Genomic DNA, 19,006 nt, shown 5'->3' on the forward strand with positions numbered 1-19,006 from the left:
GCTACTGGCAGTGACTGGCCTGGCAGCCATGTCCACTGGGCTCAAGTGTTTGAATTGCCATCCAGGAGGCACAAGTTTAGTTTCCAGAGTCTGGCCATGTGGCTTCTAACCTAGCAAATGTTTGTTCCAGTGTAAAAGAGCTTTCCAGGGAATGGAGCCAAGAACAACATATTATAGTCTACAGAGCCCTTGGTGGGAGAGGAGTTGTGAGGTGGTTCAAGCTAGAGAGATGTTACTGTAGCTGCCAGGAAGGTTGTACTGTGATCACCAGCCAGGGAGATGACACATACCAGCACTACCTGCAGTCTGCTTTTCTTAGGTAATGACTCACTTTTATAGGGAAGTTTGAGAAACCCCTGCATAGGGTTTAGATAGATAGGATGTGCCCACCCTACTATAGGAGGTCAGAGGGCTGTTCCCTTCCTGGAATCCTTCCTGGATTATTTCAGTTTTGTTGGGAACTGCTAAACAGCTGCTGTTGCATCTCAGAGTTGCTGCAATTAAGAAGAATCACTTCTGGTGGCATTCTAATGAGCATGGGACTTGGAAATCACTTTGGATAAAAGGTACAAGAAAATACAAGATAACACACCAATAAAGGAGGTCGTTGGCTCCTAAGGGAATTATGGATATCATTGCTGGAGTTACTCTAGCTGCAGCAATTCCCTTCATTGACATGTACCAAGCCAGATAAGTAGCAGTGACTAGTAGTATGTCCTGGGTGTACATTTGCTTGTTTTACCTCTAGATCCAGTTGATTTGGCCTTGCCCATTGGGAAACTGAAATATTTGCTGACATGGTGTCAATAAATAGCCTGTCTGAACTAGCACAATTTTTTTTGTTGTTCCTTACACACTGGATTGTGATTACCTATGTTAAAATGATGGTAAAAGCAAGAATCCCCAAAAAGTTATCACAAGCCTTCATGGCAATGGTCCTAGAGTCACTCACACAGGGTCTTCCCTCTCTGATAATAATCACCTGAGTGAACAGTGCTGGTTGTTAAACACACCGACCTCAATCATGAAGAATTTTCAGCCCTTCTCCCATTTCCTTTTCCACATCCCAATAATCTACTTCTAACATCACAGCAATTCTGTATTTATCTTTCTACCTACTAGAGGTTAGGTCAAAGCAATGGAAGAGGAAGTGCTAGCTACCTTCTGGCAACAAGCAACACAGTATTCTACTAACTTCTGTGATCTGGTAGTCATTTTATTCTTCATGTAACTATCCAGAGCTTATCACCAGCTCAGGTGCTCTGACACTATCCCGTACCAAGGACCAGTTCTAGCTATCTTTTGCAAGCCACGTGGACACAATGCTCAGGATCAGCAGGTGGGATGTTTTCTGCGTACAGACCTGACCTCAGCAATGGCATTTGGCTCCTTCATGAGCCAGAGGGAACTATCCCAGGCACATACCATTGACCCACCCTGAATTTGGCTGGGTAAGTCAGGATGTGCTGCCAGAGTCCTGTTCAAAGTCCTCCAGCCGCATGGGTAACTATCTTTCCCTGGAATTTGCCAAACTGTACCTTCAGATAGGCTGCCAGAGGCTTAGGAAATAATAAGGGATGTTGTGCTTACTGTGCTATTTAGCTTGATGACAAATATCAGAATACACTCCGCCACCCACGTGCATAATGCTCAATCTGCTTGAGCAGTTTGTAAGAGCAGACCTGTAGCTGCATTGCAGAAGTGCACAAGGAGGGAGGCTTGAGACTTGAACAGTCAAGTACAAGGGAAGCTGGCATTTGAGTGACTGATTTGGACTTGGGGCTAAGCACATTAGTTGGATGAGTCTGCTGAAATGAGCAGCAGTGAAGTAATTGATATTGGCACCGAAGGCTGGTAAGGTTTCAGGATTAAGTCTGTGATTGCAGTGAACTGCTGTTTTTACTTTGCTGTGCTAGGGCTGTTCCAAATGTCTTGAGGATTGAAGTACACAAAATGATGCAACGTGATGAGATTCTCTTCCCAGCAGCTATAATCATCTCAATTTCTTAATCCACCTTAAATAAGCTTTAAATGTGGAGATCCGAAGTAGAAAAGCTACCACGACATTTATCAAACGATTCAGTGACAGTGCTAAAAATAGCCTCAGCAGGATCCATACTCTTGAGCTTCATAATTACACTGCAATCTTCAGTACAACTCATTTAGGACTCGGGCAGCTCAGATCTCATGCCCACACCCTCTTTTTTTGCCTACAGGTACCTGCTGGAGCAGGATTTCCCAGGGATGAGGATTGGACCAGAGCCTACAACTGACTCCTTTATAGCAGTTATGCAAGGAGATGTGGAAGGAATCGTTCCTGGAAACGCGTTGGTGGTGGATCCCAAAAAACCGTTCAGGAAACTCAACGCCTTTGGCAATGCCTTTTTGAACAGGTCAGTACTCAAGAACTTACTTGTTCTGGAGAGTAAAGCTAGAACTTATTGAACAGCATAGCTAGTAATTTAAAGGGATAAGGCATTGCACTTCTTTTCCTCTTATCCACATGGCTGATGCAAAGCCATTCCAGTCCTACCAGGTGCACGGAAGTCACTTACTGAAGGGCTGATTAACAAATTCAAGTGAGGTAAAACTTTATTTCACTTGAACAAACAAAACAAAAATGACATCACAGCCTGTTAAGCTCATCCTATAGGAGTCTAACTTAATTACAGTTGCTCTCCCTTGCTTCAGTATTGCTAGGTTCTTCCATTCTGCAATCAGTTTGGTCCCTTGAAACCAAATAGTCCAACCATAGTCTCTGAAGTCGATACAGGAGTAGAACTGGCACACAATAACTACATCTTTGCTTTTTTGCATTGTTAAACATTGCTTGAATGTCCTCCTTGAAACAAAACCAGACTCTCTTCATTTCTATGCCTTATACATATAACCTCAGGTGCAAACTAATGACAGCTCTAATGTCTTTCCCGTAAAAAAAAAAAGTAGCAGGGGCTTTGGGCAGTGGCTCTGTGACATGAGGAATGTAACCTTTCTATCCCCTAGACCCAGCCCAACCTGGGATATAGGCCTTGCAGGAAGCCAGCAGCACACACCCATATCCTAGATGAGCACAAACTGTGCTACAGCAGGCAGATGGGAACAAACTGACTACACCCATCATCAACGCCTTCCCTGCTAACACAGTGTGGGAGACATTGGAAACATGGCAGCTGCTCAGCCAAACAGCCAGGAAAGCTGGGCTGGGCTCTGGCTCCCTTTCTGACTTCCAAGCTTAAGAGAGTGTCTGTCCAGAGGGTGCAGCATCTCCTACCAGCACTGTCCATGGGAGTGCTGCCATAGGCTGCAGCCAGATAGGGAAGGGACCTGCAAAGAAGATGGGAAGAAGCTTGATGAGAGAAGAGGGACTGAGCTGGAGTCGCTGCTGTGCAGAGAAACTCCCAGTGCCTCAGGGGGACTCTGGAAGCAGCATCTGATCACTGCACAGGGCCATCAGTCAAATACACCAACATGGTCCTGCACCAGAGAGACTTTGAGGGGTTTTGAATGTTTTATTGGGTCCAGAACATCTGTGTCTGACCGACAGTTAGGACAGGTGACGAGCCACTCCCTACACCAGGGGAGAAGGGTGATTTGCCCTAAGAAAATAACAGGCCTCCTGCATGGAGCGCAGTGATAGTAAATGAAGAGGGCATCATTGAGAGCAGCTCTGCTGAGAGCAAAGAACAGCAGTACAGAAAAGCAACATCAGGCCAGGCATGGAGGGCAAAAAAGCAAATGCTTCTGAACTGGACTGATTGATGTGTCCTGAATGCAATTTGCTCCTAATACAGCAAGGGATCTCTGCATCCATTAACCTAGTTTGCTGTATCCTGCTGTGTTCTTGTTACTCTTCTGCTACTCTTCCTTCTCTTGAGGAAGGAGTCAAGCATGTGCCTGTGAGGACAGCAGGGCAGAGGGACACAGCAGTGATTCAGCACTAGACTAAGTGCAGTCCTTTTAGCAATGCAGGGAGTATCCACAGCAGCTAATGACACCTTTTTGTTGCTGACATTAAAAACGAGGGGGTAATGATTTCTGAACGGACAGAGGAAGACACGGTAAGGACTAGCTCAGCAGTGTGAGCATCACAGTGCTGAAAATGCAGATGGTAATGCCCAGCTAACGAGGAAATTAAACACATGCAAGAATTGACTCAGAGGGTCAGAAAGTTAGCAGATGTAAGTCCTGGTGCACCCACTGGACCAGATCAAGCCACCCACATGTACTCCAGCTGTGGGGCTTGCTTCTTGGCTGGAAACAAGCAGAGCTATCTCTGCCTTGCACGCATCTTGCTGCTGCTGTGTGTATGCCAAGGTCCTGCCCTCAGCTAGGAGGCCATGAGCAGGGAATTTGGAGAAGGGAGCTTATCTCCAGGAGCCACCCCTCCAAGCTGAGATAGGAGTGGCCCGTGGGCAAGTCTGTCTGCTTTACCCCTGGGAGGTTAAAGGTAACGCTTGACTGCACCAGTGGCAGGGAGCAGAGCAGCATAAGGCAGTAGCATTCACACAGGCCCAGCTGGTGTTGGCTGAGAGGTGGCAGCCCACTGTGTCCTGTGGGATGCAGAGCCTGCTGCTCCGGGAGTGAGCATCTACCCTTAGATGGAAACCCTGCCCACCTCCACCAGAGACTGGGATCTGCTGCCTTCCAGGAAATAAGGGAAAAGTGATAGAGTCAGGATTTGGCTGGGAGACAACAAGCAAATGGTGCTGCTCAGAGCCTGTCTCCTCCCTCCCTTCACTCCCAGGAGATGGAGTGCCTGCCCATACCCAAGAGATAGGGCCAAGGTAGGGTTGACAAGCTGCCCAAGGCTGAAAGGAGGATAGCAGGTCTGCAGAATCCTGTCTCTTGTCTGCCTCTCCTTGCCCCAGGTGGTTCCTGGGTATTGAGAGGAGGGCTTGTTTTCCTTACTCCAACTGCTGGCCAAACACCAGCTCTGGAGAGATCCTAGCAGAGAGATTACAGGTTGCACCTTGTTATCAGGTGCCTTGTTTCACACCAAGGGCCTGGAGCAAAACGAGGAATCTCAGCCATTACTTTTGTCTCATTTTGACGGGATTGGAGAGTCTCCCATCCCCAGAGTCTGTCTTGGGAAGCTAAGGGGGTGTCATTCCTGCTTTTGTGTTGTCAACAGCAGGAGACATCATGGATAACAGGTTCCCCCTTTAGCCCTGTTCTCTGCCTGTAGAGGTAGTGAAAGTCTGATTTGGCACCACGTTCTACCCTTCATATGGCCCCAGACAGAATTAGGTCATGCTCCCTGAGGTCCTGCAGTTCTGCTGGGACAGCAGGAAGGCAGCAGCCTTAACAACCTTGCCAACAGAACCAGAATGCACTCACTCGTGCTGGCCTCTGACCTTATATCTGAAATCTCCTGTGGAGTACTTTTCCTAGAGAAACTGGTGGAAAATCCCCTTGCCCAAGCCATTTAGTATTAGAGCATGAGGAATAGTCAGGGCTATAACAATGGAGAGCAGACCTGGGTTGGCAGGACAGGGGAATAACATGACCTCCTGAGCCTTTTGTTCTCTGCTGCTGTGCCTGGCACTCAATAGGATAATCAAGCCAGTACCTCTCTTCGATATGAGGTGTTACACATTCCGAAATGCACTCTGTTGCCACCTGCCAAGCTGTAGATGTGAGAGAGAGAGGCTGAAATATGTGGTCTGAAATAGGTTACAGTTTAGGAGAGAAGACACTCTTCTCTAACCCATGAGGATTCACTCTTGTCAGAATCCCTTGGAGTCATACAAGTAGAAGAATTGGGGGGAGGCTGTAGCACAGCCTAGAGGAGTTCAGAGGTGCAGGGGCTTCAGCAGAACCAGCTACTCATCAGAGCACTGCAGGGCCCTGTCTGCCATGTCTGATAGAGTGGTCATTGTCCCAGCCCCCATCCTTTATGTGTTTATGCTTCTTCCCACAGTAATGTGTTTTTTATGCCTTGGATGTCACACCACCCTATTAATATGCATACACACACACGTTTATAGCTGCCTGGAATGCCAGCTCAAAAAGGCTGTCCATGAAATGCTACTGGGAGCCACATAAGGGGATAGGCTTTTACTGTCCTTTGCTGTTACTGGCAACTGAAATAGATGAGCTGCGACCCACTAAGCACAAAGTGACTCTTCTTAGGCAGTGATTTGCATAGATACAGGATGGGGAGCAACTAGCTAAAGAGCTATTACACAGAAATGGACCTGCAGAGGGAGGAGCAGTAGATTACAAACTGAATGTTAAGTTAACATTGTCATACTGCTGTTAAAAAAGCAAACATTTTACTGAGATACATAAACAGGACTGTCATATGTAAGAGATAGGGAGCAATCCATCTACTCTGCTCACCACTGGCAAGGTCACAGCTGGAGTATGTCAGCTTCTGGCATAATGCCTGAAGAAATATGTGGAACAGTTTGAGAGGACCCAAAGGAAGGCTGCTGGGGTCTTCAGGGATTTAGAAATGAGCTACAAAGGCAGCTAGAGAGAACTGGAAGAGATAGGAGAAAGAGAAAAAACAACCACCAAACTGTTTTCTTCAGAGGAAAGGCTGAGAGGAGGCAGGATGACAATAGTATACATTGTGACAAGAGGGGAAAAATAAATCATTTTCCACATCTACTGAGTTTGTGACTGAGTGGCATTGTAGCATGGTAATTGTAGAGTAGACATAAAAAAAAGAGAGTTTGCTGTAAGGATTATTAGGTAATGGAGTAGACTCCCAGCAAGTGTTGGTGAGTCTGTGTTGTTACGAATTTGAACAACACTTCAGACAAATACCTGATTGATCCTACCTTGAGGTAGACTAAGCAGCCTCTTCAAGCTGCCTATGCTTTAGTATTTCAGTGGTACAAGAATAGCTCACTTTTTGTCTGTTTAAGACCAGATTTGAAAGAGAACAAAAGTCCTACAACATTGCTGATTTTTTTTTTTCAAAACCAAGTTATTTCAGTTCACTTGAGTTCAAGACTCTACAGGGAAATGCTTAAATGAAGAAAAACAAATATCACTTCTTACTAAAATCAAAACAGCACATTAATGAAACCCCAAATATTTTTATAATTCACAATTTGGGGGCCCTTGTAAGAAAACCTGCCATAGGTCACATCTGAGCCCCATGTTCCAGAAGCAGCAAAGTAATCAGACAAAAATGCTTAGTTCTACCTTCTTTTTCATTTCTTTAAGTAACAGTAGCTCCAAGCTCAACTGAAGACTTGCAAGATCAAAGTCTGGCTTGTCCTGTGCTGCCTGTGATGTTCAGCACATCACAAGTACCTTTTGCCTTTTTTTTTTTTTTAAACACATTTATTTTCCACACAGGTTCGTTTGTGCCCAGCTACCTAATCCTGTATTAGAGAGCATCAGCGTCATTGATACACCAGGAATTCTTTCTGGAGAGAAGCAGAGAATTAGCAGAGGTAAGTCCCAAGTTCAGTTCTCTTCCAAATGTTAATAGTGAACACCAAAGGAACTCTTCAAACTACACAAGCTGTAAACAGAAGCAATAATAGGAGCCTCTAAGAGATGGAACATGACTTTGCAAATGGAGTCCAAAGACACATTGTTAATCTCCTGCAGAGAATTTAAATGTGTTCAGGGAAGGTTGCTAAGAAGGTCAGCAGTACCTCTGTCACAGTCCAGTATTTCCCCATGGAAGAGATTTCCATCAGAAAGAGTCAATACCTCTCTGCTTTGCAGAAACACTTGCTTTTGGTGACTCACTGATGATTCATAGCTAAGGCTCCCTTTGTAATCAGCCTGGTTTCTTTCCAGCTGACCTCACGGGTTTCTTGAACTGTCCAGGCTTTCTAAGTCTGGTGCTGGACTGGATTGGGTTTAAGAGCCATTGGTATCCAGGTTCCCCGTTGCAATGGGGAATCTGGAAATCCTGGGGACACTAAATCATAGAATGGTTTGGGCTCAAAAGGACTTTAAAGATCCTCTGGTTCCAACCTCCTGCCATGGGCAGGGACACCTTCCATGAGACCAGATGCTCAAAGCCCCATCCAACCTGGCCTTGAACACTTCCAGAGATGGGGCATTTACAACTTCTCTGGACAACTTGTTCCAGTGTCTCACCACCCTCACAGTAAAGAGTTTCTTCCCAATATCTAATCTAAACCTACTATCTTCAGTTTAAAACCATTCCCCCTTGTCCTGTCACTACATAACCTTGTAAAAGGAGCTGACGAATAGCACAGTCTGTTAGTGAATTCCTGAGGTCGGTCTCAGACTCACTCTCTGAAATGAGCAACATATTTAAAATCCATGGTCAGTTTCTTACTCTGTAAGGTAATAGTGGCATAGCTGACATTTCTGGAAGGTTTCTTACATAAAGCTGGTAGCTATGCATTGAAAGAAAGCCAAGAGTACTAATCTCAGTGTTCAGGTTTGAGAAGATCAGTTCTCATTCGCACTCCCTATTAACAATGCACAATTAAGGTTCAGCAGCACAGGCTCTACCCAAAAGTGCTGAGGCCTTTCCCATATTTCTGTGTTCTGTCCCCTAAGATTTCAGATGACTCATGACTTTACCAGTTTTATAACACTCTTTTGCATTGAAATTGTTCTTGGAAACTTCCTTTTCTCTTTTAATTGAGCAGCCACCTTACACAGAGCCACATCTTGTTTGTTTTGCTGGGATCTTCCACCACAGGGACCTTAGCTAAGGAAGCATCAAGAAAGCACAGCTACAGTTAGCTGAAAACTCACATTAACCTTTTTCAGCATAGGTCTCTGCACTTCTAGGGGATCATAAATTCCAAGGTGCGCCAGCCTTCATGAGAAGGTTGGAAAATATGCTGTGGAAGCATTCCTCCCTTCAGCAGAAAGTGTTACAGAGATAAACAAAAATTTATATTACATGGTGTAAACATTTTCCAGTTCAAAAATACCACTGAAAGCAACCAGTTCTCTTGTAGAACTATCACAGTGAAGCAAATCTGCTTAGAAGGGAATATTTTTTATTAAAAAAAAAAAAAAGAAGAAATTGAAGATGAGTCAGAATAAACCCATTTCAAGCCCCTTTCCCACATCTCCTCACTAATTCAAACCCTGACATATATTGCAAGATTTTCTTACTTTTCAGCTATTTACAGAACTAAAAATATCCTTCTGCAAAATACATTGGCACTTCTTGCTCCTCCTTTTGCAAAAATTTCTGTCAGCTTTCCAGTGGGTCTTGGTGTCCCATTCTACAGCCTGTCTGTCTGACCTTGGTGCCAGCAAAGTCATGGAGCTGATCATTGTGAGAGCAATCACACGGCACAGCAGGACAAGCAGGGGATCAGACCCAGCCATCACAGGTTTATGAAAGGCAGATCCTGCTTGACCAGCCTGATCTCCTGTGACAAGGTGGAACATTACTGGATGAGGGAAAGGCTGAGGATATTGCTTAGCTAAACTTTAGGATAGTCTTTGACACTGTTTCCCACAGCATTTTCCTGGAGAAACTGGCTGCCCACGGCTTGGATGGGTGCACTCTTCCCTTGGGTAAAAAAGTGTTTGGGTGGCCAGGCCAAGGGTTGGTGGTGAATGGAGTTAAATCCAGTTGGCAGCCCGAGAAGTGGGGTTCCCCAGGGCTCAGCACTGGGACCAGTCATGTCTGATGATCTGAACAAGGTGATAAAGGGCACGCTCAGTCAATTTGCAGATGACACCAAGCTGGGCAGGAGCATTGGTCTGGTCTACTGGCAGGTAGGCAGGCTCTGCAGAGGGATCTGTAGATGGATCTGAATCGATGGCCCGGATCAATGGGCGAAGGCCAGCGCCGCGTTTACAGTCGGCCTTGATGATCTTAAAGGTCTTTTCCAACCTAAACAATTCTATGCAGCTACTCTGATAAATGCCAGCAATGTCAGAACATGCTGATGCACAGCTGTGCACTGTTAGGAAAGTCACTGGTGCACTTTGACACAAGCCAATAATGCCTCTCCAAACATCTGAGAACGGCTGAGGAGGCTAAAGGGGAGTCCCAGTTCTGTAAACTTTTGCACACTATACCTGTTTGTAGAGCTGCAGACCTGTCTTAACATGTGAAACAGGTTCTTCCTGGGCAACTTTTCTGCACCTAGTGCAATTAAGTACACTAGGGGCAGAAAATTGGCACATTGCACGATTGCCCTGTGACTACAGTGTGTGGTCATTTGCCAGGAGGCAAGAACTCCAGATGGAGCACAGCCATCTCCTGGTCATTTTGCCATCCCAGGAATTTTCTCTGCCACATCTCCAGCAAGACAAAGGGGCTGTCACAACTTGTCAACTGACCTAATCACAACAGTTAAAAGTACAGTCTAGGTGGGGGTCTCACTTTGTCACCATTTGCATCCAGGACAGACTGAAACTGGTCATGTGGGCCAGGTCGGATGACCTTTCAATAGCTGCAGGGCAAGGTCCTCATGTGATTTAGATCAACACAGCTCTGTTGAAGCTGGGACAACTCCAGCGATTTCTGTCTGCAGGGAGCAGAAAGAGTCAAAAGGTGCTTGTGTTTAGGAAGGGCTGCTGCCAGGCATTGCCTTGAGCTTATCTCAAGGAAGCTGACATTTGAAAGGGAGTACTCATCTCCCAGCTCCTATGGAAGAGGAATAGAAAGAAGTGGTGAGGCTGGCACCTTTGCCACCAAGCTTACAAGCCAGCTGCCCTCAGTAGCAAGTTGGTTTTGGAGGCAACTAGAGCAATAACATGGTTTTTAGGCAGAAAACAAGACAGTACTAAAAACTGCTGACACAACAAAGTGCACCTGCTCTTCTATACCTTCCCAGCCTGCTCAGATTTCACTTAGGAATGAAGCAAGACTTGAGGGAGTCTTACAAAGATTTCCCAAGAGACTTTGAAATTTCTTAACTGCTGGAAACAGGAGAGCTCCTCTTACCTGCATTGCTAGTAGGTTTTAACACCCTCAGACTGGGGTACCTGTGAAACAAGATCAGGGAAGGGAGTAGGTAGTGAAGCAGCTTTCTGTCACACATTTGAGGGGAAAAGTAAAGATTCAAAAGATGTGGCAGGCTTTCCCAGCCTGCCCATCCCATGAGAACCAGCAACATTTCTAAAAATAGGAAATTCCTCTCAGTGGGAACATCACAAGTCGTCTCCTTTCCCTTTAGACGTCAGGAGCATTAGCTAATCTATACGGTGCCATCTTAGCAGAATACCATGCTATCAAATCTTAGCAATCCTTGAAGGCCACCTTATACTCCTGAACTTCAAAGCAGTAGCTGTTCTTGTTATTGGATCCATGTTTCAAGGAGCAGGAGCATGGAAGCTGAGTTGAAAGGATTGATTCAGGGGCCACGTCCAGGTTCTGAAGCTTTGCATTTATCTGAACTGAACTCTGAATTAAATCCACTGCCTCACTGGTGTTAAAAGAGTAACATGACAGATGACACAGTACCTTCCCCACTGGACAGACAGGATGTGCACCAGCACCTGGTGTTAGTGCTGGCAGCTCTCAGCCTCGGACAGCCAGCAGCAGGGTAGCAAGCTTTCCTCTGAGGAATGCTGTATAATCCTGAGAAGCAGCTCTGCACTGGCTCTTTTCCAGGACTATATGACCATAAGCACCCCCGTCCCCCCACAGAGCAGCCAATGAAGTTTCCCAGTAGCAGACCTGCAGGTTTAGGCCTGTCAAGTGATTGAGGGTGATGCAGTCGGTCATAGCTCAAGTCCACATCCCTTTGGCATGCAGTGAGATCACCAGCATTGACACAGCTGTTACTCTCAGGCTCTGGTAAAAAGTGTAGCCAAGGAGCTGCCTGCACTGATTTGTCCTACTGAGCTCCCGTGACTCACGCACTGCTTTGTGGTGGGCACCCATGGTGTCACAGGTGTGGTAGTTACACTCCCTAGGATATACTGGTTTCATTTACAGGCCTGGTGGAATGTGTTTCCAGGATGTCATGGCCCAGAGCATCCTGCCCTTCGCTGCTTCTGTATTATCCTTACCTGGAAGTCAGCTGTTTTTCTTCTGGTCTCTTTTACAGACTGGGACATGGATCTGTGGCGGCATATAAAGAGCCAGTCATTGCCTTGTCTCTTGCTCTGTGTCCTTCTCCTTTTTTTTGTTGTTTCTAGGAAGCATGAGGCAAGAGTAGGCTGCAGCGATGCCCGTAGGGGAGGTGTTTGTACCAAAGCAGCACAGTTCTGTCTGCTTTGACAATTTGATAATAATATGGATGCTATCCATTTGCAAACCACTGTTCTGGTGTCACATAAGGAGCCCAGGCCATCCTGCTGGGAGAGAAGATGAGAAGGGGATGACTGTGCTGAAATAAATGAGGACAGAGGGGAGGACCACAGATCAGGTCATGCAGTACAGCAGAGCCAGGGCAGGAGTTAGGGACTTCCTCATAATTCATCACCTTGTGCAGTCTGCCATGCTAATTGAGCCACCTGGCAACAGGAACTCATGTGCTTCAGTGGCAGTGCCATCCCCGGGGGGCTGAGCCTTAACACGCTGCTGACCATCCGTCTCGACCTACATGTGCCCTGAGCTGGGCAGATCCAAGTCTGTCAAGTTCAGTGATGCCCTGGCCAAGTTGTATTTGATCCCTGTTTTGGGGTAGTACTTCCTGAATATATCCTGAACACTTATTTCATCTTCACCCTCTATATGTCACCTCTTCCTGTTCCTGCATTAGCAGTGAGCACAAGGTCCTAGACAGGAGGTAAGGACTGGCAGTGTCATTCCCCATCTGCTTTCTTTCCAGTATGCAGTATTCCAGTGTTTTTCCAGCCTTCTACCCATTCTGCTGGCTGCAGTGCAGCCCAGGCATCCCACAGCCAAGGGAAAAAGCCCGTTCACACTAACCTCGCTGTGTCTCCCGGGAAGGAAGAACTCCCAAATGACCAGCAGCTTCAGCACCAGGGATGCTTAGTGACTCACCAGCCTGACAGCAAAAAGAAAAATGTTAATAGCAAGTCTTGGGCAGGGCAGAGCTCTCAGACTCGCTGTGTCTCAAATAGCCATGATTGGAAGGGAAAAGCAAACACCAGGGGAATTGATGTTCTCCCACTTTGTGCAATGCTGTTTAGGGTACATTGGCAACGAGAAAATATTTTTTCCAAAGAGTTTTGTCACATGTGCTAGCAACGGGGTGATACACAACTAAGGCATCCACCCTGATAGCCTCTAAAAGGGAAGTATTTCAAATATTTGCTATACTGCTCCCCACCAGTGATGTTTGCTTATATTTTGTATTTCATTCTGCCTGGGAGGGTAAAAGTGCACTGGTTAGTTTTGACTTCCCAGTTCACCTCTATTACTGCAGTGCAGTAGCTGCTCTGCCAACTTGCCTGATTTTATCACAGTCTCACTAACACATACTGTTCCACTGGAAGGCTGAGCTCCTATAGTCACACAGTTCTGCACTTCCTCTTAAGAGCAGCATAAAAATGAGCAGAAAATCTACACTTCTCATAATTTTTATTTGTAGAAATACATGAAGCCATGAACCTAACTCTTCTGATCTGAAAGCAAGATTAAAAAAAAAAAAGTCAAGATTATTTTTGGGTTTTGGGAAAACCATTATTTTTTGGGGGGAGAGGGTCCGTCTCCATGATTTCAGTTGGAGGTGCAGTTCCAGAACTGGAAGAAAAAAAGTAACACAAAACAGCAGATTAAATGGTTGCAAAGATAGAAAGGGCTGTGCTGTTTTGTTGGGGTGTTTTAAATTCTTACTAACATACAGCAAGTACTTAATTTGTGTTACTAAACAAGTCTGATTTTTAGAACAGCTGTTCAGCTTGTCTATGCGTTATCCACTGTGCACTCCAGAAATATCCCAAGTATCTATTTCATCAAGGAAAGATAGTCATGCCCATCAGCATCTCATCAATTTGCATTATTTATGCCCATCATGAATTCTTTCAGCTTCCCAAGTAACAATGGAGAAGGAATGTGTTTCCTGGTCACTGGTGGCTGTCAGTTACTGGTGGCCAGGCCTTGTTTTCAAGCATGATTTCACCCAAAATTAAAATGTGTGTACTGGGAGAATTCAGTTTGTGTTTGAAAGCTATAGTAAAAAAATTCTTTGGAATCCCAGCTACACATTAATGCTGCTGTGCACTGACCTCTCTGGAATATGTGGCCTATATTCAAATGCCTTCTGAGGTCTCAAAATCTGGCTAGGATTTGTCTTCAGAGTTGGCTCAAATACCAGGGAACGCTCAATCCATCTGTCACAAATGGCAAAGCTGTAAACTTGTAGAGGGGACAACTTCTGCTGTGTGTACATAGAAGCTAAAGAGGCTGTTAAAAGGAAACTTAGCTCTGAACAATACTCTCATCAGTTTTACCTCACCTGATTTGAATATGCTTACTGAGAATTCGTCCGGTTTCCACTGACATAAAGCAAGAGGCTTGTCAGGCTCCCAGTCTCTTCCCAACCCTGAAGCTGTTGCAGTAAACAACATGAAAGCAAAAGGCCACACAGTCTGCCACTCCAAGTACTGGTTAATGTAAATGTTAGCATTGTTCCTGGCTGAGAGCACAGACAGATCTGCCGTGCTTTGAGTCCTTTTGCCTTTGCTTTGGAAACCCTAAAGTCTCCAAAACGTATTTAATGTTTCCACTAGTTCTTGGTACAGAGGAGGAAGAAATGCAGAGCACTGACTGGATGATGTAGCTCCCAGTGCTCTGAATCAGCAGCTCTGGGACAGATTATTTCTTTGAATATAAGTAAAGGCAGAGGTGATCAACAAGCTGAGGCCTGCTCTGAAATTATGACATGTAATGTTCAAAGAAATCTTTTCATCCCAAAGGACTTCTGTCTGCTTCACAACACACCCACAGATATACATTACAGGAATCTCTTTATATTCCCTTGGAAGGCGGCCACCTCCAGAGAGGAGGATGGCAGCTTTTTACAGAGATGTTTTGGGATGAGCTGCAGTGAGGTGTATCCAGTACCCATCCTTTGCTTTTCATCATCCTTCTGTCCTCTCCTTGCTGGCACTACCAGCTCCTCACCATCAGAGAAATTTCAAAATTTCTCAAATCACTGTTGTTCCACCCAGTCCCAGCACCCTTCTCTCTCCATGGCACCATCACTCTTTGGGTCTCACAAAAGCCATCCACTCAGCTTCCCACTCACTTTATGTGTCCTCGAAGGATATGTCACTTCCCCCTCCCCCACTCCCCTCCTTTTCTTCTTCTGACCATCGTGTGACCTTCCTTCTCCTTTGCTTACAGCCATCTGTCACATTTGGGTAACACCTGCCCCTCCTGGCACATTTTCTCCCGCCACTGTGGGCTGCCTGCATGTTTTGCCATGACATGAGTCCTCTTCCCTGGACTTTGAACAGCTTTCAGGCAGGACATCACTGTGAGCAGTTAGACTAAGCCTCAAAACCCTCTTATTCAATTATAAAAATTCAAATCAAGGCATTAGTTCCCTGGAATCAGCATTCATTTCATCTCTGAAGAGCTGTTCCCTCTCGAGGACAGTCAGTGTTTACTGTGTCAGCTATCCCATCTTCTGATGTTGTCCTCAGATGCACAGAGCCAGTCTGTCAGTTGACAGATAGGGACACAGCTATAAAACTCTGCCCTACAGAGTGGCACAGTCTGGTAAATCTTCAATCCCTGGATAATATCAGCTTTAGAAAGATGAGAAGGAAGCTCCCAGTGACTCAAATTTAGCAGGAAAGAGGTGAATTGCTAAAAGCAACAGCAGAATTTACAGCAGGAATGACAGCAAGCTGTGAGATATCTGGTGCAAAGCAGCAGCTTTGTGTTTTTCAGCATTTCTTGATCTTGCTGTTCCCATGTGATACCACCTGAACTCCACTACCACAGAGTCTGTGACCATGGTTCCACAAAACAGGAAGAGCAGTGCTACCAGACAAAAAACCAGCACAAACAAACAAAACAAACCTAAACCAATAAGCAGTGTAGCTACATGGTGAGAAATGCTGAACCAATGCATGCCCACTCGTTGGTGGTTTAAATTGGCTTTAAAATGTTACAGCCAGGCAGATTTTGTGCTGGATCAGGTAGCATCCATCTTCCCACAGTCAGCATAAAGACTGTATCATGCCATGGTCTGACTTGACAGAAGTGTAATTGCATAATCCTATCAGATCTTGGTGAAATGCGTGCTGTCAGGTATTCCAGTGGTGCACGAACGAGTATTCAGTAAGCCAGCCTGCCTTATGGAGTCTGGGTGGCAGGGTGTCTGCAAGATCATTTTTTCCGTAGGCTGAACTCACTGACAGTCCTGCTGACTTGTCAGTTTTGTGTTAAATCTGTTGAGTCCTTTTCATGCTGTCAGAAGGAAACCTGTCCCATGAAAAAAAGTCTGATGGGAATAAAACTGTTACCATGTTCATCTTGTCCTCCTAGTACTGTATGGTTGGGATTAATTTTCTGTTCATGTTCACCTTGTTTGGAGGTTGTGAAAGAAGCTGCGTCAGTGATGTTAGGGAATGTTTAAGTATTTTTCAGCAGGAATGTGAGTACAACAAACAGACAGGAATTACTGAGCAGAAAATTCTTCCCTTAACAGTTCTATCTGACATATCCCCATAATAATAGTTTTGCATTTACACAGCTTTGGCTAGCAGATGGCTTCCCAAATGCCCTGTAACTTCACAATAAAACTGTGCTGTGTGTGTGGACAGCTTCACCCATCACTGAAACACTGCCAAGTCAGAGATAGTAACTGGCTGCTTTTGTGAGAGGCCTTAGCAACACCCTACAACACTGAGAGAGGCGTAAAGAGACATAACAAATTTGCAGTGGAATGAGCAAGGGACACTATGAAAACTCCTAATTTGACTGTAGATGAAGATCAGCTCATAAACTGATAAACACACTAATAAACTGCCAGAAGGAAGAGTCAGGCTCTGTGCATCTGTGAAATCAAAAAGGGGCAGAGGGAGTAAATTAAAGCAAGGATATAATGTTTAGATTTAGTTACAGAACGAGCCTCCTGTGTTTTCAGGTGTTGAGCACCTCCAGCTTGCCCTTAGAGTTTTACATTGTCACTCTGCTACCCAAATGCTTTAGTAACAATCTACTCTTTTTATACACTGAAAGCAAAACTAAATAATCAACCCTACTGTTGTATCATGTATGTAGCAATTCTCTAGGCACTTGTCTGTGTGAGAAAACACTACCAGTCAGTAACTCCAAGTAGGTACTTGTAAACAAAGGTCTTGTCCCACTTGCCCTTTCCACACGTTGTGCTACATGTTAAGGAACAATACAACACTCATGATAATTTTCCTGTCTTTTTCTCTGAAGTGTTCTGTTGCTTAAGAACTTACACCTTACACTTACACCTTGGTTTTCCTGCCAAGTACCTCCATACAGGAGAATGCAGCTGTGATTATTAGAAGTGCACACGAAGACATGTTTCTTACTCTGCTGGGCAGAGTAAGTAGTTCACATGTTCCCTGAGTGCCAAGGCAAGTGGGACATACAAGGGGAATGTGTGGGCTGGGCTTTTGTCCCAGCATGGGATGCAGATGAGTCCATGCTGTTGACTGCTCTGAAACATCACCAAGTGTTACTCCCCAGGGCTTTGTTCTCTCGTTAATGGAGATATGCAGGACAGCTGTCAGGAGAATATCTCTGAACAAGGAAAGAAGCTCAGAAAGAAAGTCTTCTAATCAATCTAGACGTTTAATGAAGTCCACAGGGACATTCAAGACTCACTTTATGTTACTGTAGCAGCTGGGAATACACAAAAGGTCTGAGCAGATATTAATTTCCTTTTCTTCCTGGGTAGAGAAACATTTTTTTTTGTTAATAGGAAAGGAAGGCTCACAGAATAGATACCTTCTAAGTGTTACTGTGGATCCAGGCTTGATACAAGATAAAAATCCTCAGAGGGAAATACCTAAAGATACTTTTGGAAAAACCTTGAGACCCAGGCAGATGAAAGGGCTAAAATCAATCTCCCAAGTCCTCAGTTAATACCAAAACTACTGTACCACTCTTTCTACAGCACCCTCTTCTTTTAAACAATGAGTTCCCACTTCTACTGAATCACTAAAAGGTGGGCTGAATGTCAGTTGCAGTTTCCCTGCCTGATCCCAGTCCCTAAGTGAGCCTAATAGAGACTGTTCCTCTGCTGTCAGAGGGAAAATATTTGCGTGATCTGACAGGACATCACTAGCATTACAAGGTATCCTAGAGAGCACGATTCTGTTTCCCCTCTTGATTCTCCCAAGAAAGTAGCTGAAGTACAATTCAAACATGTGCCAGTTTGACAAGAAAACATCCTAGTCAATGAGATTTGAGAAGATTAAATGCAGAAACATCTCCAAACAAAGTCACCTGGACTCATTGCTTCCATGATGAAAAAGCAAGCTGTGTTGCTCTGTATATGAGGAGTAAACTGTCTTGCCATGCCAGATGACTTCCAGGACAGCCCCAGCAGACCTGAGCATTAAGTGTGTGTTTAGCAAAGTTTGAGGGGGCGTGGGAGGTCCCTGTTTGCAAATTCATTGGTCTGCTTGCAGAGGGACAGCTTACAGTCTGAACCCCATCCAAGTGAAATGAGGCACCTTCATCCTGCTGCCAGTCCCTCCTAGCACAGGTTGGGAAGGAGTCAGCATGCTTAGCTTTGCAGCAGATATGCAAATGGTGAGGTGGGGTTGAGCTCCCTACAGCAGAAACACCTAAGGTTAAAAAGCTGAGGTTAACCCAAGTGTTAAAAAAGGCTGTTAATATCTGAAAGCAAACGGGACCAAGTTTATTTCAGTCTTAAGAGTCTGACTCGTGACTGTTATTGAGGTCAGACACATGGACTGGACAAGATACAGAGCTATCAATATAATATATTGAATGCTCAGCAGGTCTTTGTCAAAGGTAATACTGATTCTGAATTCTCTGAAGCTCTCAGCATCAAACATAACTGAGCAAAGAGCCAGGGCCCAGCACTGCTTACTGCTGCTAGAGAAGGCAGTACTGTCCTAAATAAGCAGAGGACACTGGTGAGACAAACATCTATCTCTTCCATCTATGATTTCTGTAGATCCTCTGGAAAACAGCAGGGCAAACTGT

At 45.1% G+C, this 19,006-nt stretch overlaps 1 protein-coding gene across 1 annotated transcript in view; it reads left to right on the forward strand.

The window, feature by feature from the left end:
* The window catches only part of EHD3 (EH domain containing 3), a 30,700-nt gene that overhangs the window by 5,150 nt on the left and 6,544 nt on the right, over positions 1-19,006 (forward strand). The window contains exons 2-3 of the mRNA XM_027659258.1: positions 2,217-2,393; positions 7,315-7,412. Of these exons, the coding sequence (XP_027515059.1) occupies positions 2,217-2,393; positions 7,315-7,412 (275 nt within the window). The remainder of the gene's footprint in view (positions 1-2,216; positions 2,394-7,314; positions 7,413-19,006) is intronic.

Source organism: Corapipo altera, unplaced genomic scaffold, assembly GCF_003945725.1.
Source record: "Corapipo altera isolate COAL_440 unplaced genomic scaffold, ASM394572v1 48, whole genome shotgun sequence".
NCBI classification, from domain to species: domain Eukaryota; kingdom Metazoa; phylum Chordata; class Aves; order Passeriformes; family Pipridae; genus Corapipo; species Corapipo altera.